The 15000-nt window shown below is 17.7% G+C and overlaps 6 protein-coding genes across 6 annotated transcripts in view; 1 reads left to right on the plus strand and 5 right to left on the minus strand.

Moving 5' to 3' along the window:
- PADL01_0304400 (AP endonuclease (DNA-[apurinic or apyrimidinic site] lyase), putative) overlaps positions 1–439 on the minus strand; it is a gene marked incomplete at both ends in the record, with an annotated part of 1746 nt that extends 1307 nt beyond the window's left edge. Inside the window, one exon of the mRNA XM_028683325.1 lies at positions 1–439. This exon is cut by the window's left edge and continues 1307 nt beyond it. Within this exon, the coding sequence (XP_028536464.1) occupies positions 1–439 (439 nt within the window).
- A 1244-nt stretch (positions 440–1683) lies between these two features.
- On the minus strand, positions 1684–2490 carry PADL01_0304500 (ubiquitin-conjugating enzyme E2,putative; the record flags this gene model as incomplete). The annotated part of the gene is made up of 3 exons (XM_028683337.1): positions 1684–1833; positions 1997–2266; positions 2482–2490. The coding sequence occupies 3 exons, from the start codon at positions 2488–2490 to the stop codon at positions 1684–1686; spliced, it is 429 nt and encodes a 142-aa protein (XP_028536465.1).
- Positions 2491–4533: 2043 nt separating this feature from the next.
- PADL01_0304600 (P-loop containing nucleoside triphosphate hydrolase, putative) lies at positions 4534–7839 on the plus strand (the record flags this gene model as incomplete). The annotated part of the gene is made up of 1 exon (XM_028683348.1): positions 4534–7839. The coding sequence occupies one exon, from the start codon at positions 4534–4536 to the stop codon at positions 7837–7839; it is 3306 nt and encodes a 1101-aa protein (XP_028536466.1).
- A 322-nt stretch (positions 7840–8161) lies between these two features.
- Positions 8162–8695, minus strand: PADL01_0304700 (conserved Plasmodium protein, unknown function; the record flags this gene model as incomplete). The annotated part of the gene is made up of 1 exon (XM_028683359.1): positions 8162–8695. One exon carries the CDS (start codon positions 8693–8695, stop codon positions 8162–8164), a length of 534 nt encoding a protein of 177 aa, XP_028536467.1.
- Positions 8696–9403: 708 nt separating this feature from the next.
- PADL01_0304800 (conserved Plasmodium protein, unknown function) lies at positions 9404–9817 on the minus strand (the record flags this gene model as incomplete). The annotated part of the gene is made up of 1 exon (XM_028683370.1): positions 9404–9817. The coding sequence occupies one exon, from the start codon at positions 9815–9817 to the stop codon at positions 9404–9406; it is 414 nt and encodes a 137-aa protein (XP_028536468.1).
- A 1241-nt stretch (positions 9818–11058) lies between these two features.
- Positions 11059–13126, minus strand: PADL01_0304900 (conserved Plasmodium protein, unknown function; the record flags this gene model as incomplete). Its single annotated transcript, XM_028683381.1, has 2 exons — positions 11059–11145; positions 11360–13126. The coding sequence occupies 2 exons, from the start codon at positions 13124–13126 to the stop codon at positions 11059–11061; spliced, it is 1854 nt and encodes a 617-aa protein (XP_028536469.1).
- Positions 13127–15000: the final 1874 nt, after the last annotated feature.

Below are 15000 nucleotides of genomic sequence, written 5' to 3' on the forward strand. Positions count from 1 at the left end.
TATTATTTAACTGTGTATAAAGCTTATTATTATTTAGAATATTATTAACAATAGGATTTGTTACTTCTTCTTTAACTATAAGTTTGGTTTCTTTACGACTAAAGGGATAATTATTACTATTAATACTATTAATACTATTAATATTATTATTATTTTGTTCGTCACTGTTTTTTATTTCTTTTACTTCTTTTACTTCTTTTACTTCTTTTACTTCTTTAACTTCTTTTATTGTATTTGCCAATTTTTGTGATTCCTGAATGTCTAATGCATAATTATTTGTTTTCTTTATTTCAGCTATATCGACAGGCATCGTTCTATTATTACAAGCATATATATTATTCAAACTTCTCTGATAAAATATTTTTTTCGTTTTAACTTTTGTTGAAAAGTAAGTTAATTTTTTATGAAATATTAAAAAATGAAGACTAGTAATTTTCATTAACCTTTATATAATAAGTATCATCCTCACATATAAATATAAATATGTAATTTAAACGGAATAATTATTAATATTATAAAATTTGAAAATTTAAACGAAAATTTCACAAGGATAAATATATATATATATATATATATATATAATAATTTTAAAACGAATTATTCAAATATATATATGTATGTATATATTTATATATATTAAATTTTTACTTTTTTTTTCTCCTAGGAATATCATAATAATAATATCTTTACACAAAAAAAATAATTAAAACGTGTGCAAAAAAAAAAAAAAAAAAAAAAAAATATCATACATATAAAATATATATATATATATATATATATATATATATATTATATCAACAAAACAATTTAAGAATTCAAAGGATAAAAAAAAAAAAAAAAAAAAATAATATGACATATATAATATAAAATCATTATATGTATAATATAATATTTCACATTAATATATATACATATATATAAAATTACAATATATGTATATTCTCTTTTTCGAATAAATAAATATTATTTCGCGTATTAATAAAAATTCTCATTTAATATATATTTATATTGCATTGAACACGATATATATATATATATATTTTTTTTTTCAAAGTGTAAAAAGATAATATATTTATACTTGCATATAGCAAAGATAATACATTATTCATGCTAAAAAGTATGTGAAAAAGAATCAATATAATAATGTGGGTAATAAATGCCATAGATCTTAGAAAATAAGTACCTTGCCTTAAATTAAAACAACATTAAAATATTAAATATAATATATATATATATATATATATATATATATTTATTTATTTATATGTATGATTGTTTAATAAATAATTTGTGTGAAAATTTTTTTTAAAACAAAAAGGAAGAAACTTTATTATTTTTGTAATTTTATAAAAAATTAAAAACTTCAATTTAAAAAAAAATGATAATACACTTGTTATTTTTTTTTTTTATTTTATTTTTTTAATTATAACGTAAACAATTTGGACACATACATAAATATATATTAATACACAAATATGTATATGCGTAATACACGTAGAAAAAAAAAAAAAAATATATATATATATATGTATATGTATATATATATATATGCTTCATAAAAAATAAAACAAAGGGTAAAATATGATAAATTTTTTTTTTTTTTTTTGGTGTAAATATAATATAAATAACATATTTTCTAAAGGTAAAATTTCCTATATTTTTTATAATTTTATAATTTTATAATTAATTGTTTGAATATACTTCTCCTTCATTCGGTTGTGGTAATCTCTTATTAGCACTTGACAACATTTCTTGTCTCAAGGAAATTAAAATGGTTTCAATGGTATAATTTCTATTCCAGTTTTTTAATATATGTAAATTATTTTTAATGACCTAAAATATGAAGTAAATTAAAAATAAAGGATCATGTATATGTAACGAATGATAATATATTCTTATTATATAATAAATTAAGATATGTACTACTAATCAGGTTATAATATAAGTACATATATATATATATATGTATATATCCACTTTAAAGTTGAGGACTTACCCTTCCACAATTGTCGACACAGGACATTTCTATTTTAGTATCAAATTTGACTGTTGGTGGTGAATCAGGATAATTATCATCACAAAATATTGTGAGAGAATATATTCTATTTTCAAAAACAGTACCAGGTTGTCCAAAAATTGTACATGACCAATTAGACAAGGTAATATCATCAGCACTTTCTAATCCAAAAGAAACACCTTCACTGACGTTTCCTTTTTGTCCTCTTTCCAATTCGTCTAATAATCTGAAACTTCTTGGTACAATTACCTAATAAAATATATATTACCAATTGAAAACAGCCAAAAAGGACATATATTAAATTATAAAATATATTACAATGAAATATACATACATATATATATATATATATATATATATATATATATATATATATATATATATAACTCATACACACAAATAAATTATATATATATAATTATAATTTTAGTTATCCATCCTTTTTCACGTCTTTTGTTTATTACCTCACTCATTGTTTGATATCTTTGTCACGAAAAAAATATATATATGTAACAATATATAATCAAATAAATTAATATATATATATATTTATTTATAAATATATATTATTTTATATTTACTCCCCTTTTTTTTTTTTTTTTTTTTTTTTTTTATATTATTACTTTTAATAAATTACAAAAGTCGACACAATTAAAAAAAAAATTCAATATATATATCATATAAATTATTTTAATATATATATTTTTTATAAACATAAATTTTTTTTTTTCTTTCTTTTGATTAATAAAAACTTATATATTGTTTTATATATTATATTATCAAATACACTTTTTTTTTTTTTTTTTTTTTTTTTTTTTTAAAGAATAACTTATGCAAACTAATATTATAATATATTATATATATATATATATATATATATATATATATATATATATATATACTAACTATTTTCCAAAGAAAATAAAAAAAAAAAAAATTGTAGAGAAAAAAATTTCTTTTTTTTTTTTTTTTTTTTTTTTTTTTTGTCAATCACTGCATATAAAAAAATATAATATAATTAATATATATAAATATATTATATTTGTATATATATATTTATTTATTTTTATTTTTATTTATTTATTTATTTATTTATTTATTTTTATTTTTTTATTTATATATTCATTTTTTAAATATGCATTTATTTTTAAATCTATATAAAATGAATATTAAAAAAATATTATAAACAATAAATATTTTTATAAAATAATTTCTTTAAATTAATGAAACATCTTATATTATTATGTCCTTGTCAAAAGAAATACGTTTATATTAAGATATATATATATATATATATATATTATATGATGGATAGATTATATATTATATATGTATTATTATAAATATATATAATAATATAATTTATAAATATATAATTTTAAAAATAATTATATATAATATAATACAATTTCATTTTTTGACTTCATATAATTTGGAAAAAATATATATATATATATATATAATAATATATTTATATTATATTTTTGTTTTATATATCTTTAATAAATAAATTATTCTTAAAACCCTTCTTTTCTTTATTATTTCTTTTATATATTTGTATTTTTAAATGATATATGAATATTTAAATAAAAACAAATTACATGCCAGAAAATACATAGGGTTATTACATAAAACGGGATATTATTATATATATATATATTATTTATTTTTTTCTCCTTTTCATTGTTAAGTATTTTTGTTAGTATATTATAATATGCCTTGAACATACGTATGAGTTATAAAATTCTCATTATCACTTCCTTTTAAGTGTGCAAAGAAAATATATTTACGTTCGTATGTTGAGAGAATCAAAAAAAAATTTAGTTATACATAATATTCAGCTAATAAAAATATTTTTTCGTAAAATTATTTTCTCCTTCAATTTTATTCATATGGAAAGTATAAATATATATACATATATATATATATATATATATATTTAAATGTATATACCTTTTATTTTATTAACTTTTATAATTATAGAAACATATATCAAAAAAAGGAATATATATTGGTCATTATATTATTTATTATTATTTGTCTACATTTTTATTTCGAATGTAAGATGTTATATTTATAAACATAAATATATACACATATGTAATAGTTAAATTCAATGTACATATTTTATAAAATATAAGGTTAAAGAAAATCTTGACTATATTATCATATTAATATAATGTCGTAAATTTTATCTTCTTAATATAGTATGATTACCATTTTTTTGTTTTAATATCTTCCATAATTTTTATATAGTAACTATTATATAGTTCTTACATACAGCTATATATAATATGGTCAAAAAAAAATAAAAAAAAATATAAATAAATATATATATATATATATATATATTTTTCATTATTCCTTAGTCATGATAAGTATTTCTATATAGTATTTTTCTCCTTTAATAATTATACACTTAACAATAGTCATCCAAAAAAAAAAAAAAAAAAAAAAAAAAAAAATCAAGATACATATATATATATATTTATTTATATTTATAATATTTTATGTGTATGATGAAAATATTTATCAATAATGTAAACACATACAGCGGTAGCTGCCTTTGTAAAACATTTGATGAAATTAAAAATGAAAAAACCGAAATTTATGGAACTGTAGACGATCAAGAATTATCTAAGGATGACTGTATAATGTATAATTATGATAATGTAAAAAAAATAATATCGAAAATACCTAAAGATAATATTGTCAAATATATTTTGAAATGTAAACTAGTCATATATGATCTACACAATACAAATTTAGAAGAAATAGAATATGTCATTAGAAAACTTAAATATGAAAAAATAAAAAATAATATGACTATCATTCTTATCTCTTCTATTATGACCTGGAATAAAACGAAAAGAAAATTCATAAAAAAAATTGTAGAAGAAAACAAAGAAATAACAAAAAATCAATATGATAATATTGGTGATAAATCAGGGGAAACAAATAATAATTTAGAAAAGAAAGATAATAAAAATGTTGAAAAAAATAATCAAAAAACAAGTAAAAAAAAAGATAAGAAAAAGAATGAGAATCATAATAAAAATAATAAAATTCTAGATCATGGTGTATCTAATAAACATGGAAATATTATAAAAAATGAAGATATTAAATCAGATCTTCAACAAAATCTTAATGAAAAAATTAACAAAAAAGAAAAAATTTTATATATTCCTCAAATATTCAATGAAAAAGATTATTTAAAAAGAATATCATCTGCTCATTTTGATGAATATAAAAGTGTCGAAACTCTTATATTATCACTTAATTCTATGAAAAATATAAAAACACATGTTGTAGTATCAGGATTACTATATGGTAATGGAGAAAGCGTTTTTTTCTCTATTTTTAAAAATGCTTGGTTAAGTAAAGACAATCATATTATTGACAAAGGAGATAATTATATTCCTGTCATCCACATTAGAGGTTTATGTGAATATATAAAACAATTGTATATTAGTGAATCCAAAAAAAAATATCTCATAGCTGTTGATAATCAATATATTACTCAAAAAGAGCTTATTCATACTATAGCTAGCCATTTATCAGGGAACATGAATTTTATGCATGTGTCACCTCATGAATCCATTTTTTATGAGCATTCAGAGAAGTTATGTGTTAATCTAAGATTTCAGTGTACTAACATATATGACGATAACGAAGGGAAGGAACAAGGGAAAAAGAAAAAGTCAAATAAGATCAATAAAAATAAAAAAAAAAATGAAGAGGAAGATATAAGTGATAATGATGAGGAAGATATAAGTGATAATGATGAGGGAGATATAAGTGATAATGATAAGGGAGATATAAGTGATAATGGTAAGGAAGATATAAGTGATAATGATAAGGAAGATAATGATAGCGATACAGATAATAGTGATTCAGACAAGACAGAAGGCAATACCGAGGATGAAAATATTGACAGTGAACAAAGTAGTAATATTAATATGAATGATAGCAATGATGATAGCAAAAATGGTAGCATTATTGATAATGACAATAATGATGATAGCGATTCAGATAATAGTAATATGAAAAAAAAAGATAAAAAGAAAAAAAAGAATCTCAAACAAACCAAAAATAAAAATAAAAATAAAACGAAAAATATTATTACATTTCATTGTCAAGACGGATTTATTAATAATATCGCAATTATAGCAAAAGAATTTTGTGAATTTCGAAATTTGAAAAATTTAAAAGTCCTTATTATAGGGCAACCAGGTGTCGGAAAAACATTTATAGCTAAAAAAATATGTGATCATTATAATTTAATAATGTGTTCTATTAATATATTAATTGATGAATATAAAAATAGAACAGATTATGCATTTCCGAAATATTATCAAGAATATATAAATGAATTAGATAATGAAAAAAAGAAAAATGTACCCCCAAAAAAGTTAACTTTATCAGATCTTTCTTCATTATTTTATTCAAAACTGGAAAATAACGAGTGTAAGTTTAGGGGATTTGTTTTGGATTTTTTCCCAAGGAATTATGAGGAAGCTAAATTTTTTTTCGAAAACTACAAAAGGGAGGTGCCTGAAAAGAACAAAGAGATGAGTAATGGTAAAAGGGATGAAGAAGATAAGAATATAAAAGGAAATAATAAAAGTAAAAAAAAGGCAAAGAAAAAGAAGAATGAGAAGGATGATAAAGTGGAAGATGATAATGATAAGGAGGAAGAGGATAATGATAAGGAGGAAGATGATGATGATATGGAAGAAGATGATGATGAGAAGGAAGAAGATGACAATGATATGGAAGAAGATGATGATAAGAAAGAAGAAGAAGATGATGATAAGAAAGAAGAAGATGATGATGATAAGGAAGAAGATGACAATGATGAGGACGAAAATGATGATGATAGCGAAGAAGGTAATAATAATGATAATAGTGATTATAATGAAGATAATGATGATGAAAAAATCTCAGAAAATTCAGAAAATACAAATATGCTCACACATAGTGATGAAGAATCACAAAGTGTTAAAAAATCATCAAATAAAAAAAAGAAGAAAAAAAGAAAGAAAAAAAAAAAAATTATAGAAAATATAAATAAATATATTATTATGCCCGAATTTGTTATTATATTAAAATCTACAGAAGAATTATGTAAAAAGAGAATGATGAATTTACCTGAAAATGAAATAATAAAAGGACATAATGATGAAATAGGTTTTGAAAGAAGACATAAAAAATATATTAATGAAAATTGTAGAAATGACTATTTTGAATTTGATCAGAAACAAAGTATTGAAGATTATTTTATAGAAAATGATATTGAAGTATATACACTTAATATAAATGAAAATACTTTATTAGAACATATATTAACTAATATTTATATATTTATTGAAAAAAATGTCAAGTTTAATAATTTCTTACCATCCACAGATGAAATGTTAAAAAACAAATTACAGGAAGAACAACAAATATTAATGGATGAAAAACAAAAAATCAAAGATATAGAAGATAAGGTAGTATTAGAAGAAATTAAACAAAATGATGATCTAATAAAAGCTGAAAAAAAAAGACAACAATTATTAATTAAACATCAACAACAATATATTCATAATCAATCTGTACCTTTAAGATTTTATTTAATCAAAAATATTTTACCAATACTAACAGATGCTTTAATATATATATGTAAAACTAAACCAAAAAATCCATGTTTGCATATAGCACAGTATTTATTAGAAAATGCTCATAAGTATAATATCGAGGAGCCTAATCTGGAAAACCTGCAGCCTGAAAAGGATGACGAGGATAACCAGATAAATGAAAAACCAAAGGATGAAAATTGAAATAAGGAAAAGGATTCCATAACAAAAAAAAATATAATACAACATATAAAAGAATAAATAAATATAAATATATATATATATATATATATATATATATATATATATATATATATATATTTATTTATTTATTTATATTTATATTTTATATCGTTTTATTTGTTAATATATTGCATACATAAGTATATAATATTATATATTTTTTTAACAAAATAAAATTTATGTTTATATATATCTTTTAATTAATGTTCAAAAATTAAAAAAATAAACAAATATTCATATACATACATATATGTAATATCCTTTTTATTCAGTATTCTTCAAGTTAATCTTTCATTTTCTTGAATAAAACACCAACTTGAAAACAAATAAATAATAAGTGAAATAAAGAAGCTACAATATTAACACTTTTTTTAGTAAAATGAAATAATAAGAAAAATACATTTGAACATATTTGAAAAAGTCTATTAAAAAAAAAATCATATATAAATATACTATATAACGAAATAAGACATCCACATAAGAAAAAAAAGCTATTTACAATATATACACTTCTTTTGCATCCTAATATATCATCACTTTTTTTTTGAGACGACAATAATTTTTTTTGTATAAACATGCATCCTCTTTGTTTATTATTTTTGGAATTGAAATATTCAATATTATATCTTTCTTTTTTCAAAAAAAAAGAATTATATTCATACTTTTTTATATCTTTTTTGTTCATCCTATATATAACATTTGTTGTATTGTTTCCATCATTTTTAAATATACACATATTATTGTTCAGGTATATTCCCTTATTTTTCAATATGAGCTTATTTAAAAATTTGTTCTTATATATAGTGTTAATATTCATTTTGTGGTATTTTTCATATATCCATATTTTAATTTAAAAAAAAAAAATAATAAAATAAAATAATACACATATATATAAATATATATATGTTTTATATTGTGTGTCTATATAATTTAATATTTCTTTTGTATATATAACAAATTATATTTTATATGATATATATATATATAATTATTTTTATAGAATTATAATATCCTCTAGTGTAAATGAAAAAATTATATTTCAATATATATATATATATATATATATATATATATATGTATATATTTATATTTATGTATATGTGTATATATTTACTTATACATTTTAAAGAAAAAATATATAAGCATACTTTTATAAACAAATACTCAAATTAAAGAGAATTTAAACATTTATATGTATATATATATATACAAATATAGAAGTTGTATTTTGTTTAAATAATGAAAAAAATATATGCATATATATATGATATACATAAATTTAGTGCTTATATATAGAAATTTTTTGCTTTCTCATTTTGTAAAAAAAAAAAAAAAAGAAAAAAATACATTTATGTATATTAATATATAAGCATGAAATAATATTTTAATAAAAGTCCATGCACACCTTATAAAATTTTATAAAAAAAAGAAAAAAAAGGCATATATATTTAAAAAAAAAAAAAAAACAATAGTAATAAAAATAAAAGATATTTATTATAATTATATTTTTTTTTCCATTATATGATCAATACCAATGTTTCTCTTTTACATATTTCTTAGCATCATAAAACATTTTATATAAAATTAAATTTGTTATGGCAAATGGCCAAATCCACCACCATAAATATGAAGAGAATTTTGCCCACCATCTAGCTAAAGCCATATGCCAGAAAGGGTACATAATTTTTTGTTGAAATGGTGATATGGTTTGTTGAATATATCCACCATATGCTGTATGTCTATTTCTCCACATCATTTCTGCTTCAGGGGGTATCGGATAAGACCCTAAAGGCTTTCTTTCAAATTTAGGGGTTTCTTTTTTAATTACATTATTATTATTTACTATACTTCTTTGAAAACTTATATATCTTTCCTTTATGTTTATTACTTTGTTCTTTATATTGTATACGTTCTTACTTTCAAATATATTGAATTTCATTTTTATAATACAAAAAATATATATATATATATATATAAGTGTAATATTATATAGCAGTATTTTAAAAATATATCAATTGATATATTTTTTTTAATTGCTATATTATATCAAAAAAACACAGTTTTTTATAGGTTTCAAATAACAATAATTCTGGTCATATGTAAATAATTATATACTTTATGTATATAAATATTTATTGTACAGAATGTAACATATTTTACATTTTTTTTTGAGATAAAAATAAAATAATGTAAAATAATAACTATAAAAATTTATGTATATAATATGAATTCTATTTTTTTTGGATATTTAAAAAAAAAAAAAAAAAAAAAAAAAAATTTTTTAAGTATAACCTTTATTTTTTCATATATATATAATAAATAATATGAAAAATATATAAATTTTAATATATATTTATCATTGCACATTTATATTTGAAACATTAATTTTTTTTTTTTTTTTTTTTTTTGCTAAGGAGTAATGTTCCAACTACTCATATATTCTTATGTTTATGTACACATATTTATATTGTATAATATATAATTTTTTTTTTTTTTTTTTTTTTAAAGTAAAACATCCACAAATATATTATTTTAAGTATATTTATTTATTTTTATTTTTTTTAAAAAACATACACAACATTCATAATGTAACAATTATTATTCATATTTATATGACAATAATTATATAATAACATTTAAATTTTTAAATAAATTAATCCTTTTAGAAAAATAATAAAAAATTTGGCATCAATTTTTAAAAAGAAAAAATTATAAATGTAAATATTAAGTATATATGTCTAATACAAATAATAAAAAAAAATACAAACATATATTAATATATATATATATATATATATATATATATATTTTAATCTACATTTATAATATGAAACAAATTAAAAAAAGGAAAAAAAAATTCTTAATTTCCTTTTTCCATACAAAAAAAATAAAAATAAATCAAAATAAAGACAAGATGTTAAAAATATATTATACCTTATATTTATCTATATCTTATATAATGCAACCTGCATAATAAAATATTATATACTTTTTTACCTTAAATATAAGGTTTTACAAATTTCTATATAACTTAATTCAACAAAAAAAAAAAAAAAAATAAATAAATAAATTAAATATATATATATATATATATATATATATATATTTATATGTGACATATTTAAACAAACCAACAATGTTAAAATATTTCCTTTTCATTTATAGAATATTTAAATAATTTCATAAGTCCACAACCTCTTTAGTGTTCGATTTTTTATCGTTAAATTGGCTAGTTGTTCGATGGACTATTTTGTTAAAACTCCATGCCTACAAAGGAAACATTAAAATAAAAAGGTGAATATATGCATATAAATAAAAATATATATATATATATAATAATAATAATATAGGTTACAAAATTTTGGATAATTAAAAGATTCAAAGAAAAAAAAAATATAAAAAAAAAAAAAAAAAAAAAAAAAACATATATATATATATATATATATATATATATATATATATATATTCATTTATTTATTACTATTGATGGATTTGTTAGGTTGTAAAAGGAATCCTTGATTTTATAAATGCGCTGCTCAATATTTTTGATTTCTTCATCTAATTGTTTTGATAAATTTTCATCTTCCTCATACGAAGCTATTCGAACCTCATCCAAGTAATATGTATGATATGGAAGCAAATAAGCCAATATTTCTTTAGTATCATAATATTTTTCATTATTAAAATATATATGTGAAAATTGTTTATCTTTACCAATGGTATTTGAATAAATTTGTTTCTTATCTTGGTCAAAATAATTTAATACTCTCTTACGTTCAGTAGCTAATTTTTTTTCAAAGTTTATTAGTTTGTAATATGGCGTTTTTTCTATAATATTTCTATCATTATTATTTTTTATATCATTACTGTTAAATTCTTTATTAAGAAAATTTAAAGTCTTTTCATAATAATATTCATCTGTTTTTTTCTCATCATTAACATCATCACTATTATCGTCACTACTACTGTAACTATTATTATTATCATCATTATTAACATCATTTTTAACATCATTATTAACTTCATTATTAACATCATTATTATCATCATCATTACCATTTTGTCCACTTTTTTTAATTTCCTTTTTAATTTTATTTTCAACATAATTACTATTAACATTATATGAATTATCCAAACTTTTCAAAAACTTATAATCCATAAAATTATCATTTTCCAAAAAATGAGTCATAAATATTTCATCAATATTTACACCCTTTGGTCCCCTAAAATTATTCATATAATCATTTTGTAATATATCATTATTTCCATTCATATTATTAAACATATTTTTATTCATTACATTTGAGAATTCTGTATAATTTTCATATGAATCATATTGTCCTAGATTTGGTATATTCATCATTTCTGATTTGTTTCCTCTCATATTTTCATACATATTAATATTCATATTATTGGTTAGAATATTTTTTTTTTTTTTTTTATAAGGTTGTGTTATATTACTATTATTATTCAAAATATTTTTTTTTGGTATATATTGTATAGAATTGGGGTCATTACTAAAATTATCATTTATTTTATTCATATTTATATAATTATGTTTTATCGAATTATATATATACTCTTCCTTATTCATATTAACATTAGACATCTTATTAATATAATGATTTTTTATTTTCGGTTTCTTTTTCTTTTCATTATTCTCAGAATGTTCATAAAACGACATATTATTATTGTTGTCATTAATTGTACCACTTGGAACATTATTAAAATTTGGATTTATCTCCTTTCCATTTTGATTAGTTAATGTTATATTATTTTGTTCAGGTAAAAATGTGCAGCTAGCCATTTGGATGGAATAATTTTTACCATTCATAAAATTATTATTAAATTGGTTATTTTGTTCAACGTTTATATTATTATTATTTGTTATATGTCCAAAATATTTCCCAGTATTATTATCATTATTGTTTATCACTATATTTGTGTCCCCTAAGTTTTGAGATACATAATTTATATCACTCTTATTATTCTCGTTAAACTCATTCATATTAATATTATTTATTTCCAGTTGACTATCATTTTCATTTGTTACTTGTATGGTATTATCATAACCATTTATATTTTCATCTTCATTAATTTGGTCATCATTATTGTTTCCATTATTCATATTATTATTTAATTCCAACGTGGATAATTTTTTTTCTTTTTCTTCTTCATTTATATCTTCGTTTACATTTGACAACTGCTCATTTTTCTTTTCATTCTTAAACAAATTTAAAAAATTCATATTGACAAAAAAAAAAAAAAAAAAAAAGAAAGAAAGAAAAAATACGATAATATAAGATAAAATAAAATAAGATATGAATTTATGTATAAAATGATTCTCGCTTTTTATATTTAAGAACTAAACAAAAGAATTACATGTATACATATATATATATATATATATATATATATATATATATTTAAATATATGTCCTTAAAATAAATCACACATTTCGTTCATTTATAATATAAAAAACCATGTCATAATGAACGAAAAATATTAAAAATTTTAAGGCAGTTTAAAAAAAAAAAAATTCAAAACGACAAGGTAAATATAAATATTTATAATATATACATATATATATATATATATTATTTTTTATGATCACTTCATATAAAAAAAGAAAAATACTCTAAATTAAAAATATAATAATAACATAATATATATAAAGGTTTAAAAAAAAAAAACAATAGTTTTTTATATAATATAAATTTATAATATCATGACACTCTTTAAAATTATTGGAGTTTCTTAAAATTTATATAATTATATATTTTTTATTATATAAAATAAAAACATATTTTCTTCTTTATTTGTATATATTAAAATTATGTATTATAATATATATATATATATATATATATATATAATATTTATTATTCAAAATAAAAATATAATAAATATTAAATATATTATATATATAATATTTTTTAAGCCTACCTTTATATTTTATATAAAATTGATTATACTATATATATATATATATTATAAAAAGGTATATATTTTTTTAAATACCCATAAAAATATATATAATATATATTATTTTTTATGTACATATATATAAATATATCATAATATAAATTTTTTAATATAGATAATATTAAATTATTTTAAAAAGAAGACTAGACGATATAATTGTAAAATTTATATATATATATTTTTTTAAAATATTAAGTATTCAAGGGAATTCTAATTTTTTGGTTATATATATAATATATATTTATATTGTAAATATATAAAAATTAATATAAGAATGTAAACCTATATGTACATTATATATATAAAAATTTAAAATAATATTAATTTTTCTTTTTTCTCATATTTATGGTAAAATATATGTCTTTAAGGAAATAAAATAAAAAAATTAAATAAATAAAAATATTGCATAGGATTAAATATATTTCGAAAAAAAAATAACGTGTCAATATATTATATATATTAATATATATTTATTTATTTGTTCGTTCATAGTTCTATATTTTATTGTATATAACTAAACCTTTATCTGTTTTACGCATAAATAAATAATTAAAAGAAAAAATCTTATCATTTTATTATTGTAAAAATATATTATATAAAGGTTCAATACTCAAAAAAGAAGACAATTATTATATGATTCACTTATAACTGAAAAATAAAATATTTATATTATATATTATAATATATATATTAACACGTGACTATATTTCATCATTCTATATTCATATTTAGGCTCTCAAAATTTTTTAAAAATGTAAAGAAAAGATATATATAAAAAAAATATTTAGGAGATATGTTTTAATCCATAAAATATATTATATATTATATATTTTTCATTTATCTTTTATTACTTTATATTTTTACTATTAAAATATAAATGTTAATTAGATTTTTATTTTATTCATATTATATTAATATTTTAAAATTCTTGTTTTATTAAAAAAGGAAAACTTGAAATGTGACTTTTCTACAAAATTATGTTTCATCAATTTTTGTGTAATGTTAAATATATGTAATTTAAAAAATATATAATACAACTTAATAGTAGAAGAAAATATTATATTGGTCCTTATATACCATTATATTAAAAATATATTTTTTAAAATAAGGAATATATGGGTCATATAAACACATAA

This window comes from Plasmodium sp. gorilla clade G2 (genome assembly GCF_900097015.1).
Source record: "Plasmodium sp. gorilla clade G2 genome assembly, chromosome: 3".
Lineage (NCBI taxonomy): Eukaryota > Apicomplexa > Aconoidasida > Haemosporida > Plasmodiidae > Plasmodium > Plasmodium adleri (nom. inval.).